General features: G+C 37.3%; 2 protein-coding genes across 7 annotated transcripts in view; both read right to left on the bottom strand.

Moving 5' to 3' along the window:
- The window catches only part of LOC127164127 (NACHT, LRR and PYD domains-containing protein 3), a 169752-nt gene extending 163319 nt beyond the window's left edge, over nt 1–6433 (bottom strand). For 2 of the 3 annotated variants that reach the window (XM_051107849.1, XM_051107850.1), the window contains exons 1-2: nt 5983–6433; nt 4991–5075 (exon numbers count right to left, since the gene is read on the bottom strand). In XM_051107849.1, the coding sequence (XP_050963806.1) occupies nt 4991–5040 (50 nt within the window). In that variant the 5' untranslated portion in view covers nt 5041–5075; nt 5983–6433. The remainder of the gene's footprint in view (nt 1–4990; nt 5076–5982) is intronic. The other variant, XM_051107852.1, reaches the window with a different exon arrangement.
- Nucleotides 1–16437, bottom strand: part of LOC127164128 (protein NLRC3) — a 551968-nt gene that overhangs the window by 212849 nt on the left and 322682 nt on the right. Inside the window, exon 1 of one of the 4 annotated variants that reach the window (XM_051107853.1) lies at nt 5528–5667. The exons of 2 other annotated variants lie outside the window; for them this stretch is intronic. The gene's annotated coding sequence lies outside the window, so the exon portion shown is untranslated. Of the gene's footprint in view, nt 1–5527; nt 5668–16437 lie in introns of those variants that run through there. One more of the 4 variants, XM_051107856.1, reaches the window with a different exon arrangement.

Raw genomic sequence — 16437 nt, 5'->3', positions numbered from 1 at the left:
GTATTTATTTATTTATTTATTTTTGCAAGTGATTGCGCTGGCGCCTCCATGTCCTGCAAAGCACATTTAGCTTCCCCTCTCCAACAAATGATTGTATGCGCATAATAACGTGCGTTTAACTAAGTTAAACGTTAAAAATAACATTGTGATATGCTTGAAGATTTTATTTTAGGCAAATCGTGATGATTTGAGAAGGGAAAATTGATCAAACACACGCTGTGATCAACTCACTGCCTGCCTCTGGCCGCTTGGTCATTACGTTACCAATCTTAATTTTGTTAGGGCAAAAATATTAATTTAACAAACAAAAACGTTCCAAAGACATTTCTAAATGAATTTTATAAAGAAACGAAAAGAAATATAACCACGCTCCTATTAAAAAACAAAATTGAGCTATTTTTATGGATGCAACAGTGTAATGGGAAAGAGAGAGAAAAGACTCGGGCTCCAGTCGGACTCGGGCCGGTAATTTTGATGAGCCGTCGGACAAGGGTTGGGCGAGGTTGTTTATGCAACAAACGTTTGTTTAATATTTACCGCTCTTATTTTGGCTACTTTCTTATTTAAATGTATAATTTCTTTGATATTTACTTTAGTGTTTTGTAGGCTGAAATAAACGCACGTTTATGTTTCAAAATTATATATCAACACCGCGCCACCTATTTTTAGTTGGTCCATTACCACAGCCGTGGAAAAAAATCTGCCACCGTCACAGTCCTAGTGGTGTTGCAACAATATAAAGTGATATTCAGTGTTACTCAGAAAACAGGATACAGGTTTAATTCATTTGAAATACTTTTGCTTAATGTTACTCTGCCAGATATGCAAAAGAAATCTCTCCTATCTCTTGTTTTAGCTACTGTGTATAGACCGCCAGGACCATATACAGATTTCTTAAAAGAATTTGCAGAATTCCTTTCAGAACTATTGGTTAATTTTGATAAAGCGCTAATTGTCAGAGATTTTAACATTCACGTTGATAATACAAATGATGCGTTAGGATTTGCGTTTACTGACCTAATAAACTCTTTTGGAGTCAAGCAAAATGTCACCGGGCCCACTCATCGTTTTAATCATACGCTAGATTTAATTATATCGCATGGAATTGATCTTACTGATATAGATATCGTACCTCAAAGTGATGATGTTTCTGACCATTTCCTTGTATTGTGCATGCTGCGTATCACTGATATTAACTATATGGCTCTGCGTTATTGTCTGGGCAGAACCATAGATCCACGAAAGATAGATTCACAAATAACCTGCCTGATTTATCTCAACTGCTCTGTGTACCACTAATACACAGGATCTAGACAAAATGACTAGCAATATGGGCACCATCTTCTCCGATACGTTAGAAGCTGTTGCCCCCATCAAATTGAAAAAAAGTTAGAGAAAAACATACTGCGCCATACTGGCCATTCTCTCAAGACAGAAACTCATAATCTTGAGCACAAATGGAAAAAAAAAAACTAACTTGGAAGTTTTTAGAATTGCATGGAAAAACTGTATGTCCAGATACAGACAGGCTTTAAAAGCTGCTAGGGCCAAACATATCCACAAACTCACAGAAAATAACCAAAACAATCCAAGGTTTTTATTTAGCACAGTGGCTAGATTAACAAATAACCAGACGCCACCCGATCTAAATATTCCTTTACAGTTTAATAGTAATGACTTTATGAATTTCTTCACTGATAAAATAGATAACATCAGAAATACAATAACCAATGTAGATTATACTGCGTCTAATATGTCAACTTCTTTCGTCGCACCCAAAGAAAAACTGCAGTACTTTACCGCTATAGGACAGGAAGAATTATTACCTGTGACAGAAGAACCGCTTCTCAATATTATCAACTCATCGTTATCTTTAGGTCACGTCCCTAAACCATTCAAGCTAGCGGTTATTAAAGGGGTCATCTGATGCCCATTTTCCACAAGTTGATATGATTCTTTAGGGTCTTAATGAAAAATCTCTAATATACTTTGATTAAAATTTCTCAATGGTTTTGTAAAACAACACCCTTTTTACCTTGTCAAAATCAGCTCCGCAAAAATCATCTCATTCTAAGGGTTTGTTCCTTTAAATGCAAATGAGTTCTGCTCACCCCGCTCCTCTCTTCTCTGTGTGGAAAGACGGTGTTGTTTACATTAGCCGCATGTAGCCGCGTTTAGCTGCTAAACTTCCTAACTACCACGTTATAAGAAAAGGCAATTGCAAAGATTAATAAAAAATGCTTATACTCACTTCTGCTGTAAGTGAAGCTGGATCATGAATGATTCGCGTGAACATAGACGGATATATGTAGATCGGGAGGCGCATTCACTTCACAAACAAACGTAATCCACTGCATCTTCAGCGGCTCAGATGTCAGGAGTAAATGACGACCACTATGTTCATTATTACATCCAGCAACACAACACCTCAATCGCTCAATCAGAGATATTCTTGTATAACTTACATCCCTGCTCCGGCATCAAAACATGAAAAGTTACTGGACTGTGACAGCTGGTCTAAGGTAAGAGCTCATGTTATCAACTAGGGTGGGAGCGGATCTTCTGCTGGTTTGAAAAAGGGGATATTATTTTTACAGATTAATTAAAAACCACTGCATGGATTTTTATCATTATAGGGCAGATTTGTACATACACTGACAACACACATTAATGTTCAAACAGCATGAAAAAGTGAACTTAGCATCCGATGACCCCTTTAAGCCTCTTCTTAAAAAAACCACAACTAGACCCTAGTGAACTGGCAAATTATAGACCCATTTCTAATCTTCCGTTTATGTCTAAAATTTTAGAGAAAGTTGTATCTGCTCAACTGTGCTTATTCTTGCAAAAATATGATATCTATGAAGAATTTCAGTCAGGTTTCAGGCCCCATCATTGTTTATTTAAATGGGGAGTCGTCTCATAATTTTCTGCTATTAAATTCAGATAAGACAGAGATTTTACTTATTGGACCAAAAAACAATACACAGAATCTCTTGTCTTACGATCTACAACTAGATGGATGTACTGTTACTTCCACTACAGTCAAAAGTCTGGGTGTTATATTAGACAGCAACATGTCTTTTGAAAATCATATTTCTCATGTTACAAAAACAGCTTTCTTCCATCTTAGAAACATTGCCAAGCTGCGAAACATGTTACCTGTTTCTGATGCAGAAAAGCTAGTTCACGCATTCATGACCTCTAGACTGGACTATTGTAATGCACTACTAGGTGGTTGTCCTGCATCTTCAATAAACAAGCTACAGATAGTCCAAAATGCAGCTGCTAGAGTCCTTACCAGCTCAAGAAAATATGATCATATTACCCCAATTTTAAAGTCTCTGCACTGGCTACCTATTAGGTTCCGCATCAGCTACAAAATAGCACTTCTTACCTATAAGGCACTTAACGGTTTAGCTCCTGCGTACCTAACTAGTCTTCTACCACGCTACAATCCATCACGCTCCCTAAGGTCACAAAACTCTGGACTGTTGGTAGTACCTAGGATAGCAAAGTCCACTAAAGGAGGTAGAGCTTTTTCGCATTTGGCACCCAAACTCTGGAACAGCCTTCCTGATAACGTTCGGGGTTCAGACACACTCTCTCTGTTTAAATCTAGATTAAAGACACATCTTTTTAGCCAAGCATTCAAATAATGCATCTCATAAACTTTTCCTGCAGTTATATCTGATCAAATGTTCATTATTAATCTTTTAGCTCTGGTTAAACAAATCTTTCTTTTCTTAGTTTGAACAGCAGCTACGCTAATTATGTTCCTATTTGTTCTCTGTTTCTGCCATGGGATTGACATCCCATGGTAACTAGGAATTCACAAGCTCCAGTCTGGATCCAAAACACTTAAGAAAAGATGATGCCAACCCCACAGAGGACTTCAGATGATGCCAACCCTGAAACAATATACAGCACTACCCAATTCTGCTACTAATGTATGGTGTTCTTTGTCTGTTTGATTACGTCATTAATTGATCTTTACCACACATCTCTGCCATATGTACATTAACTTGACATAGTCAACACTAGTAAGCTACTACTACATATATTGTAAAAACATTAATCTGGTGTAAAGTTGCTTTGCAATGATATGTATCGTGAAAAGCACTATACAAATAAATTTGAATTGAATTAAACTGAATGTGTGGTTCTCGATTCCAGTCCTTGCATATTGTTACCGCCGCTCCGCTCTGCATATTTTGCATGTCTCTTTTAGTTAACACACCTGACTCCATTTGTGAGATCCATTTATGAACTGTGTTCTGATTGACATGGTCCCTACACAGTGTTCATTGGTCTTTGCTCCCTAAGCAGGGGAAATTCGTTAAAGTTTACTTCACTTTGGAACATTCATTCACAGATTTGCGCTACACCGCTGCCTGCAGCGTCTTCACACAGATGAGTGTGACATACCTCTATAAATAACTACAATTTAAATTGACATCTCGCACACTTTAATGCCCATTGAATGGAAAATATCAAACTGGTCAGTGCCTATAGCCGTGTGGTTAGCGCACTGACATATAGCATAAACGGCGCTTCAGGCCGACCTGGGTTCAAATCCCGACCCACGGTCCTTTTGCTGATCCTGCACCCCCGCTCTCCACCCAACACTTTCCTGTCAATCTCCACTGTCCTATCATACAAAAAGGGCAAAAAAAAAAAATTCATAATAAAGAAAATATTGAACTGGAATACTGGCAGAATATCATGTGATTTCCACTTCGCAGGGCACTTACGGTTGAATAGAACAAACTATGAGGACTGTAATTGAGAACCACAGAAATACATGATCAACTGGCTGGGATCAAGCTATACTGTGTTTATTTTGTCTGGTAGATAGTATGTATCTAGTCAGAAAGACTCAAGAGCAGCAACCATTTTAGTTTGGGTGGGTCCAAGGCAAAATAGACATCATATATGTCAATAAATATTAGACAGCCATCTCATCTATAACATAAATTACTCAAAGTACCTGCATTCTGTAGAAAAATCTTCATCTCCTGATGTATGTGTTTTAATCATGATGGATCTGATCAGTTTGTTTTCTACCACTGACTCTAAAAGGAAGAGACAAACAATCAGAAAAATTAGGCTCATCAAACAACCTTTATCCGCATTATTTCAGAAGTAAGTTATTTTCTGTCAATGTCCAGAATTTTGATTCATCAGCCGCTACAGTTAAATAACTAAAATAATAACAGTAAACTGAAAACTATGTGTGCTACAAACCAGTGTGTTTATACTTACAAAAATGAATTAAATGTAATAAATTACAGTGTGTGTAATATCAAGCAGTATAACATTGTGTTTGTACAGCTCGCGCGTTCTTACATTAAAAACATAAGGTGCATATTTCAGCCGAATATAAATACATTACGAGCTGCTTTCACTCAAATACATCAGGTTTGTGACATGTTAAATTAAATGCTGTTCGGAGTTTAGAAGAATCGTAGTCAGCACGAAACGGACAAATGTTCATTTGCTTTCAGGTGGAAAATATCACACATACCGATTCACATTTCCATCAGGTAGATACACACAAATCCTGACTAAGCATGCATGAATCTTAATAAAGATTTAAAGGTACTTTGTGTTGTAAATCATCGATTGTGTCTGCTTAAAATGGCGACATCAAGTATTTGCTTTCACTTTCATGTTTGACTAGAGCGTGTTACGGGTTGCCAGATCTCAGGAAAATGTTCCACTCTTTCATCACGGAGACGTTTGTATGATGTTCGTGATTATGAAGACGTTTAGTCTACTCATCTGGAGTACACTACATACACTGTGAACATTTCATCTTAAAATAATGAAGATCAAAGGCTGCATTATATTTTAAAATTATTAGCTCAATAAACCCCTTAAGGTTACTGTTGGTATATGGAAATACAGCTTGGACTAATTTACTTAAATCAAATAAAAAAAAAAAAAAAAGTGAGCAAACAAAATAAACAGCTGTCTTACCGGCGCTGATCTGGGCCCTTATTTCTGTGACGCACTTTCAAACGCGAGTGATTTCAGGCCCTGAAGAAGAGACTGCGGGTCGGTGAACACGTCCAGTGCTGTCAGAGGAACCACTGAGAATTCCTGCTGTCTCAGGGCGATATCTGTGATGACTCCTGTAGATCAGGTTGGTGAGAGATTAGTAGTTTTACACAACCGCGAACTCGCTAATCTCTCACGTGGAAGTTTAGCGCGAGCAGTTCGTCATCCGATGATCCGAGGGGAAATTTCTGTCCCCTCACACTCAAACAACTTTATACCAACACTAAATTAGTTCTCTGGTCGACAACCGTCATAGGATGGATCTTTACACTTAAAATAAACGCAGACATGTTCCTCTTACAGTCGTCACCTCTTCCGTCTGTACGGAAAGGCTGCAGATCTACAGCACAGGAAGTTTTACGCCCCTGTTGTTCCTGATGCGTCCAGTAGGGGGAGGATGACATACGGCGAAACAACATCATTCAAATCAATGCACGAAACTTACACATTAATAAACGTCCCGTTCAGATGTTAACTACTTTAACACAACAGATACACAGTTATAGTGTATTAGTTATAGAGATATCATAGATATAATATGATTTTTACTGTTGGTATTCATGCATAGCCCACAAAGGACAACTGAATTGCAGTTGAATTTAATGTTTTCGTAAACTGAAAAATTAATAATACACACATAGTTAGATCAGATGGACAATGTAATTATGTGATCAGCTGTAGTTACTGTAGGTTTTCATATAGAGAGATTATGTGATATACATGTTGTGAATTTATATTTAAAGTTACATTCAAATAATAACCAAATTTATCCCATCACAGGGTAATGATATGGACCACTGATAAAATATCGGTTGTATTCATTACATGGTTGTCATACAGATACAGAACTTTATGAAGACAAACACAATTCACCCCTTTCTAAAATTCCAAGGCCATTTAGCCATCCGAGAAGAAAAAGACAACTTTTGTGAACAATTTTTTTTAACACCATTTATTACTGACACCCACTGATGACCCTAGGGCTTGCCAATCTTCTTTAAGTGTAGAGACCTCTAAAAATGCTCCTGCTCACTGAGGAGAAAAAAAAAGAGAAAGCGGACAGTTGTAAAGAAAATGGTTAATTGTAAATAATGGCAGGATGTCATGTTTGATCATTTTTCCTGTATATTATCCCTGCAATACCTTATGTTGATAACAGGTCTCATCAATGCCACACTCTCTCAGATCTTTCTCATAGAAGATCAGGTTTCCTTTCACCAGCTGCTGAAAAGCCACTTTCCCCAGTTTGAGGATCATGTCTACATCTGTCACCTTCTTCTCATAGTCCTTCTCTTGGTTGATGTTGGTCTGAAGGATCAGGAAGTGGGTGTCAGAGTATGTGAGCGGAGTGGAGTGGGAGCGGAGCGCGGAGTCGAGCGGTGTGATTTTTAATGGAGTGAGGAGAGGAAATTTTAAAAGTCGGAGCGTTGTGGTTTTTACTCGCTCCAAGAGCGCTCCAGCATCGCTCCATCATGAGTACAATTCATGACAATGACCCATAATATAACTGCATATATAGCAAAAATTCACGTGTTAAACATAGCCTATTTAGCTAGCTTGATAGAGATGGATCACTCAAATCAGAAAGAATGTGAAAACTAGGATGACCGCAATGGACATGAGCAGAAAGTTATAGTTTTCAATGATTTAGTTTGTTCTTTCAAGATACTGAATATTTTCAAGTGAAAGCGTGATTTAAACAAGCACAACACCTATTCACACGCAATCGCTCTCTCAATAATGCATTCAAACAAATGTAAACTTACTGTGGTACTTCATCTGTATCCGATTTCAAATTTTCTTATAGAAGAAATCTGTAAGAAATGCAGCGATCTGTACGTAAAATAACTGACGAAACGTATTGTTATTGTTATTATTATTTTATCACAAACATTTGCATTGCAAAAAGCAGCAATTATATCTTTTAATGCTGACTAGCAACCATGTTAACTTGGCATGAGGAAAAAAGTTTACCACTTGTGTTCCAATAAGCCACTTTAAAACTATACTTTCGTTTTATTTCTGTTATTTTCTTCTTTTAATATAGGTTATGAACAGAACTGTGGTATTTCAAACATATTGATATAGTTTAGATGCGGAGTGAAGGCGGAGCGGTGTTTCTGGTATCAGTGAGACAAATTGTTGTCGCTCCACTCTGCTCACATACTCTGGTGGGTGTACATTTGAGTGAGAGTCTTGGGAATCTCTCCACTCTCTGCTCGACTCAACATCTTCTCTAGAACAACGGCTGAGATCCAGCAGAACACTGGGATGTGGCACATGATGAAGCAGCACGTCCACTGAGACTGATTCACTTATATTACACAACCTCACATTACTCTGAAAATCCAGAGACAGACGACACTCATCCAGACCATCAAAGATGAACAACACTTTATATTCATCACTGGATATTTCCATTTCTTTAGTTTCAGGGAAAAAGACATGAAGAAGATCTGAAAGACTGAGTGTTTTGTCCTTCATCAAGTTGATTTCTCTGAAAGGAAGTGGAAATATGAGCTGGACGTCCTGATTCTCTTTCCCTTCAGCCCAGTCCAGGATGAACTTCTGCACAGAGACTGTTTTCCCAATGCCAGCGACTCCCTTTGTCAGCACAGTTCTGATGGCTTTGTCTTGTCCAGGTAAAGGTCTAATATATGTCATTGCATTTGATGGCTGTGTCCTCTGTTCAGTTCCTGTTTCCTGTCATTGTATGTCGACACATGCTGTGTTCAGAATGACACTAACTCATTGTTCACTGTCCAGTACACAGTACATACTGCCTACTACTTTTAAAGAATAGTGTGTGAAACAGTAAACAATAAACAACAAACAACATTTTAGAGTCGTATGCTACAGTGTTGTCACATGACAAACAGTGAACATTAATTCAGCACAGCTAAGTGTAAATAGTTGCTAGGTGACATTTACTTATACATCATTACTGTAGTACATTATAAAAGAGTATGTAATAACATATTCAGTGTTAATTAGCACATTTATTAAAATTATTAAATGGATGCCGCCTGGAACAAAGCCTTCATACACCTACCACTAACCATACCCAATAAACACTTCATTATTAATTAGCCATTACACAAAGCAAATAGGGATTTAATTGTAAATAGGGAAATAGAGACTGAATTCTGTTTACATGATTGAAATATTAATTTAATTTATATATTGTATGTTATCTGTATATTACTGCAATATTATTATTATTAGGTTGGCTTGAGAAAGCTGATCTGCTACTTTTTATTATTATTCTTCTTAGCCAAATTTCTGAATGCTACTCCTCCTAGAGCTTTAACTCTACAAACTCGAAACTCAGCCCAGATCTTCAGACTGGTCTGACTTGAGTTGCTATATCTTTTCTAACTGATCGGACTTACGATTTTCCTAAAAATGACGTTTAAAATTGGAAAAAAACAAATCCCATAGACTTACATTGACGGGATGTTCAAATGAGCCAAAACTATTCAAACTCCAACTGTCAGAACTCCCAGAATCCTTTGAGACTCAGTCAAACTTCCCTTCTATGTACTGTATTTCTAATCCATTCAAACTCATCTATCTATCTATCTATCTATCTATCTATCTATCACTAGCCAAGCCTAGCAACTAGAGTCATGCTAGTAGCTTGCTAATCATGCTAGAAACATGCTAACAACATGTTACTCATGTTTAAAACATGCTAGCAACATGCTAGCAACATGCTAACAGCATGCTAATCATGCTAGTAACATGGTAACGACATGCTAATCATGCTACAATCATGCTAGTAACATGCTAGTAACTGGCTAATCATGCTAGTAACATGCTAACGACATGCTACTCATGTTAAAATCATGCTAGCAACATGCTAGTAACTGGCTACTCATGCTAGTAACATGCTAATGACATGCTAATCGTTAAAATCATGCTAGCAACATGCTAATAACTTGCTAATCATGTTAGAGACATGCTAGCAACATGCTAATCATGCTAGTAACATGTTAGTAACTTGCTAATCATGTTAGTAACATGCTAATGACATGATAATCATGTTAAAATCATGCTAGCAACATGCTAGTAACTGGCTAATCAAGGTAGTTACATGCTAATGACATGCTAATCATGTTAGCTCCTCAGTACCTGAGCGAGCTCTTATCGCATTATAGTCCCTCACGTCCGCTGCGTTCTCAAAACTCTGGCAATTTGATAATACCTAGAATATCAAAATCAACTGCGGGCGGCAGGTCATTTTCTTATTTAGCACCCAAACTTTGGAACAATCTACCCTACACTGTTTGGGACGCAGACACACTCTGTCAGTTTAAATCTAAATTAAAGACCCATCTCTTTAACCTTGCTTACACATAACACATTAACACATTTCTATAATTCCAATCCGTTAAAGGATTGTTAGGCTGCACTAATTAGCTCAACCGGAACCGGGAACACTTCCCATAACACCCGATGTACTCAGTGCATCGTCAGAAGAATGGCATCTACGCTAATATTAGTCTGTTTCTTTCTTATTCCGAAGTCACCTTAACCACCAGATCCAGTCCGTATCCAGATCAGATGGTCACTGCAGTCCTCCGGATCCAGTCCGTGCCCAGCCCAGACGGTGGATCAGCACCTAGAGACGACCTCTACAGCCCTGAATGTCAGCGGAGTCCACATCAACTAGATGAGCCCCAGAGACGGATCCACAGTGAAGACCTCGTCACCTACACGGCTGTCGGCACAAGACCACGGTGAGTCCTCTGTGTCTGGCCAGAGGAGAACTGGCCCCCCGACTGAGCCTGGTTTCTCCCAAGGTTTTTTTTTTCCATTTATCACCGATGGAGTTTTGGTTCCTTGCCGCTGTCTCCGCTGGCTTGCTTAGTTGGGGACACTTTATCTTCACTTTATCTTCATACAATATTGTATTTTATTTTATTGTATTTGATTAACTACCTTTACCTGAAAATTGAGTGTTTACTGTTGCTCTTTGCATTGTTGATGTACTATTTCCTATTTAATACTGTACAGCCGCCTTGTCACAATTCTGTATTGTTAAAGGCGGAATATAAATAAAGGTGATTGATTGATTGATTGCTTAAAATCATGCTAGCAACATACTAATAACTTGGTAATCATGCTAGAAACATGCTAGAAACTTGCTAATCATGTTACAAACATGCTAGTAACTTGCTAATCATGCTAGAAATATGCTAGCAACTTGCTACTCATGCTAGAAACATACTGGCAACTTGGTAATCATGCTAGAAACATGCTAGCAACTTGCTAGTCATCTAAGAAACATTTCAAGCTGGGCTTTCACAAGCCAACCTAAAGTTTGTCTTGACAAACTTTTTTATCTAGTTATTATTTAGTATCTTTGCATTATTGAATGTCTTTGCAGATTCTGGCAAATATAATATGTCATCTGGGTATTTCATGCGTACAGAAAGTTTGCATACTATGCACAATATACAGTACATACTGGATACAGCAGAAATATTGAGAGTATTATGATGGTGTCATTAATCTGGTCGGTGACCTTCAGTCCGCTCACCACCAGATGTCGCTCTCGCTCCTTCACTTCACACAGACTGTTGCACTGTACCCCAGACTACTACTTCCATCACCCATTGCGCTGATTGCACCAACACCTGTGGCCAATCAGAGGCACTATTTAAGCCCAGGACTTTTCCCCTGTGACTCACTGAGTATTGTGGAGTTGTAAAGTGGAGAACTGTGTTCGTTGCGTTTAGCGCTTTCCTAGTGCTAACAGCTTTACATAGTCGTCCCCTAGTTTCCTAGTTCCCGAGTTCCCTTAGTTTAGCTTTCTCGCCTGGCCATCTCATTTCGTCTGTCTCGCCACCTGCCTCTTGGACTACTCGCTCATTGTACGGATTATCCCTCTTCTTCGCTCCATGGATTATGTTCGCCGCTGATTGTGCCTTACCCCAACATACACTCTAAAAAACGTTGGGTTATTTACTGTACCCAATATCTGGGTTAAACATATTGGGTCATTATGTTGGGTTATTTAGAACTTTTTTTGGGTTGTTTGTATAACAACGCAGCCAGTTGGGTTAAGACTTAAATTTTAATGGTCGACCGGTCTGGCACAGCTGTGACGGAAGATGCACTGGTAAGTTAATATCATACAATGTATGCATATATGTGTTATTTTGTTTTGTTAAGAAATGACTTTAATCTCTTACACATTAATATCGCCGCCTTTTCTCCACAAATGTTTACATTTACCCCTGTCGACTGCTTTTTATCCGCTCTATATCTGCGACGAACGACACTGGCGCTTGTTGTATAGCCAAGCTACTTCTGTATGAAAATAATAATAATAAAAATACATGACTGGGATGCTCTCTCTCATTTTCTGTTTTTCCCTATACTTTTTGGAAGATATACGCACATTTCAGATATTTAACAACGCGCTCGGCTTTAAGACCCATCCGGTGACGCGGCCACCCTGTGAGGTAGCTATTCAGTGTTACATTGTTGAGCAAATATCCTTAAAGTACAGTGTAACTTAAAACTACGACAAAATATGAAACACTGTATCTACGAAGTTGTAAAGATAAAAGTTGTGACTTTATAGTGCTTTTATTGTATGTTAGTGACCGGTTACATTTGCATCTTCACTAGCAAATTGTTAATTCACTTTATATTAACTACACATATTTTAAACAGGATGCTATGGATTCCTATGTGAGGGATACATTAACGAAGTGGAACCTGGAAACTTTAACTGACAGATTTGCAGGTGAGAGATAATGTAGTAAGGCTTTAAAAATGCAAATGTGTCATTATTGCAAAAATGGACACCTCAAAAGTCTATTCTTTGACGAAAAAAAAGTATTTTATTATATTAATAATAAATTCACAATATTGAAAACTGGCCACATCCAGAAAAAAAGAGTGGTCAAAACACTTTTTTTCTGTAAATGTAATTCCTACAAGTTTTTTTTTTTTTTTCTAACCAGCAATTCTGTCCCCAACACCTAGATCAAGAACTAGAAACAACTTGTATTTAATAATTTACATCAACATAATTTTTTATTATTATTTTTTTTAAACATTTTGAAAAGTCAATTATAAAAAAAGGATTATATATCATTTGTTATTTTAAAAAGTATATACAATCGTATAAATGTTATATAAATACCTGAAATCATACTTTTTTTTTTTTTTTTTTTTTTTTTTGGTGAACGATCTGTTCAGATTTAATTGTGTGCATAATTGATGATTAAGGGTAGGGAGATGGAAAATATTACAAAACAGTGGTCTATGACCCACCACTGGGGACCCACCACTCTGCACATTTTGTATTTCTCTCTCATTTGACACAGCTCTTAGAGATCTTAGAGCTCTCTTCTGATGAGCTGAATCAGGTGTTAAATAAAAGAGACACACAAAATGTGCAGAGTAGTTGGTGCCCAGGACCAAGATGTAAATAAATAAATAGATGGATACATGCATACATACAGCAGTGTTAGTAATTTATTTTACTTATTTTTCCACTTCCGGAGGAAGAAATTGACCAGCAAAGCTTCCTGCTACTTGACAAGACTACGATAAATGCACTTATACCAAGAATTGGCCAAAGAGTAAAATTCACAAATTATTATATAATTAAGAGTGGGATGATTTTGACAAAGAAGAAATAACAAACCGTTTAGCTTTGTTTCTTGCAAAGTTAAGAGCTAAATCTTTACAAACATATTCTGCTATCAACTTTGTCGTTAAACAAACCGCAAGCTTAATTACAGATATAGTAGGCGGTCTACAGGAGAAGACAATGTCCTTGTTTCAGCGATTTGGACACCATGTTCAGATGATGCTAAAACATATGGCATTGATTCTGTTTTGCAGTGCATAACTGACGACATTATGGACTTGGAAGTAAGGGGACTCCTTAGACACTCCAGAATTTTGTGGTACTGTAAAGATCAGTGTGGCACAAGTTTGTGGTGACAACTTGGGACTGAATTCACTCCTTGGCTACTCAGAAAGTTTCACTGCTAACCACTGCTGTTGCTGGTGTAAGGTGCACAAAGAAGATATGTGGAGTCAGACCGTGGAAGACCCAGAAATGCTGAGCAATGCACAAAATTATGCAGAGGACCTGGCATCCAATAACCATTCAGAAACAGGAATCAAACAAAATTGTGTCTTGGATGAGTTTAAGTACTTCAGTGTTGTAGACAATGTAGCCTCAGACATTATGCATGACATTCTTGAGGGAATTGGACCCTTTGAAGTCAAGTTGGTCTTGGCATCCTTATTGGCTGAAGGGCATGTGAGTTTAGAAACACTAAACTACAGATTGACAAGTTTTGATTATGGATTCCCTGATAGTTCCAATAAACCTACTGTACTGGGACAACATGAACTTAAGAACCCTAACGGGGCAATGAAACTGCTGCTCAAATGTGGTGCCATTTAGGATTTTTGCCCCTTATCATTGGAGACAAAATACAGAAAGGGAATAAACACTGGGAACTGTTGCTGCTTCTCCTGTCATGCATGGATGCATGCACCACTTTCTCCTCCACTATCCAAGAAGTTGGTATCAGTACATTATCACGTTATAAACAGAAAATTCTTGTACATATAGACATACACACTTGACCATAGGTTATATGTAGATATTACATTTTTAGGGTTTGTTATTAGAATTTAAAAAAAAAAAAAAAAAAAAAAAAAGCCAATTCTTGGTGTGGTGCACAAATCAACTGCAAGGCATATATTGGGTTGGTACAGGAGCTGTATTGTCGATTTATTAATGACTTCATAAATTTAATTTATTATATAACATATACTGTAAATGGAACTAAAAACCAAAATGTCTTCTCTTCACATATAGCCTGAAGAATCATCTGACAACAATGCTAGTGAAACTGAGGTACCTACTGTACTTGAGGTGCCTACCGTGACACTAACTTTTGTGGAAAATTCGACCTCATTTGTACGTATTTCCCTTTCCCTGATCTTTAAAATTACACATTACATTGGCCTTAATAATTTATACAAAGTTTTGGTAAAAAAGAAAAAAATTGGTCAGAGAATTTTAACATCACTGATGAAGGTCTCTGAAAAATATTTTTGTTCCAAAGACATTCATTAGTGATGCTGGAATTCTCTGATCTATTTCTTTGACTAAAACTTAATTTATTAAAGTGTATGTTAATGAGTGCTTATTAATTTATCAAAGGAATCATAGAATTACGAAGTTATATATAATGTGTCATTCTAAACTATTTTTTTTTCCCCCCAATAAGGATATACGACTTTAGAGGGATGCGAACATGGATCTTCCATTCTCTCGTCTTTGGAATAAAACCACAACTTGTGTCTTGAAGACAGAAGGAAAATGGTTTGCATTTTGGTGTCCCATTTAATGGAGAGTTTTGGTGAACAGTAAGTGATGTTTTATCATTGTTCCACTTTACATAAAGTCATTCAATCATTAGCTGTAAAAACAGTTTACTCATAAGTAACCTAATATTTATATAACTTTTTTACTAGTCCATCACCAGACCAAAAAAAAAGATCTAGCTCTGGCCCTCGTACACAATTCCCATGCCTTAGAGATTCAGTGGGCAGTGGATATGTGAGTATACACAGCATTGTCAGAACTACGGTCACCTTCACAATGCAGTAGAACACAAAAGATGATATATTGAAGACATTTTTTGGTAAAAACGTATTTATTTTGAACTTTTAGGGAGTATGGTATACACCAGGGCGATACTGGCATCCAGCCACAGGGTTTTTGGGGGAACGACTTCGTAATATCAGAAAGCGTTTTACAGTCACCGTTCAGCATCAGGACAGCAATCACAGACCACAAATGAGCGCCGAGCTACTGTGACTAATCACATTACTCTATTGCCAGGTAAGAAAGAAAAAAAAAACACAGAAGGTGTGGAAACCTTATTGACTTTCTTGTTCTTTTTACTTTCTTTCTTTTCTTTCTTACTTTTACCATCCTTTATTCCTTAAATCCAAGTGATCAAAGTAGTTCATTGTGTAACTGTGTCAGTAACAAAATGACAGAGCGGCTTAAGAAGAATAAGCAACCAGTTAGTCAAGTTGAGGAATTTATGAGAGGAACATCTATCTACCGAGCACAGTGGATAAGAGAAAATGGATCAAAATCTCTAATGGATATCACCCAAGAGTATTCAAGACTTTTGGACACCCCTGGAATGGTAAAGCACTGTTTAATCTATAATAGGAAAACAAGGTTCTCTAGTAATTTTAAGAAAATGTTGAAGGTGTCCTCCGATGAAATATGAATCCAACTTCATCTGATTTAAAGAGCTTGTTTTTTGTTTTGTTTTTATTTATGGAAAAATAAATGGCACTTTTATC

This window comes from Labeo rohita, chromosome 4 (assembly GCF_022985175.1).
Source record: "Labeo rohita strain BAU-BD-2019 chromosome 4, IGBB_LRoh.1.0, whole genome shotgun sequence".
Taxonomy (NCBI): Eukaryota; Metazoa; Chordata; class Actinopteri; order Cypriniformes; family Cyprinidae; genus Labeo; species Labeo rohita.
The sequence above is the reverse complement of the archived record's forward strand: the minus strand, read 5'-3'. Positions and strand labels throughout refer to the sequence as shown.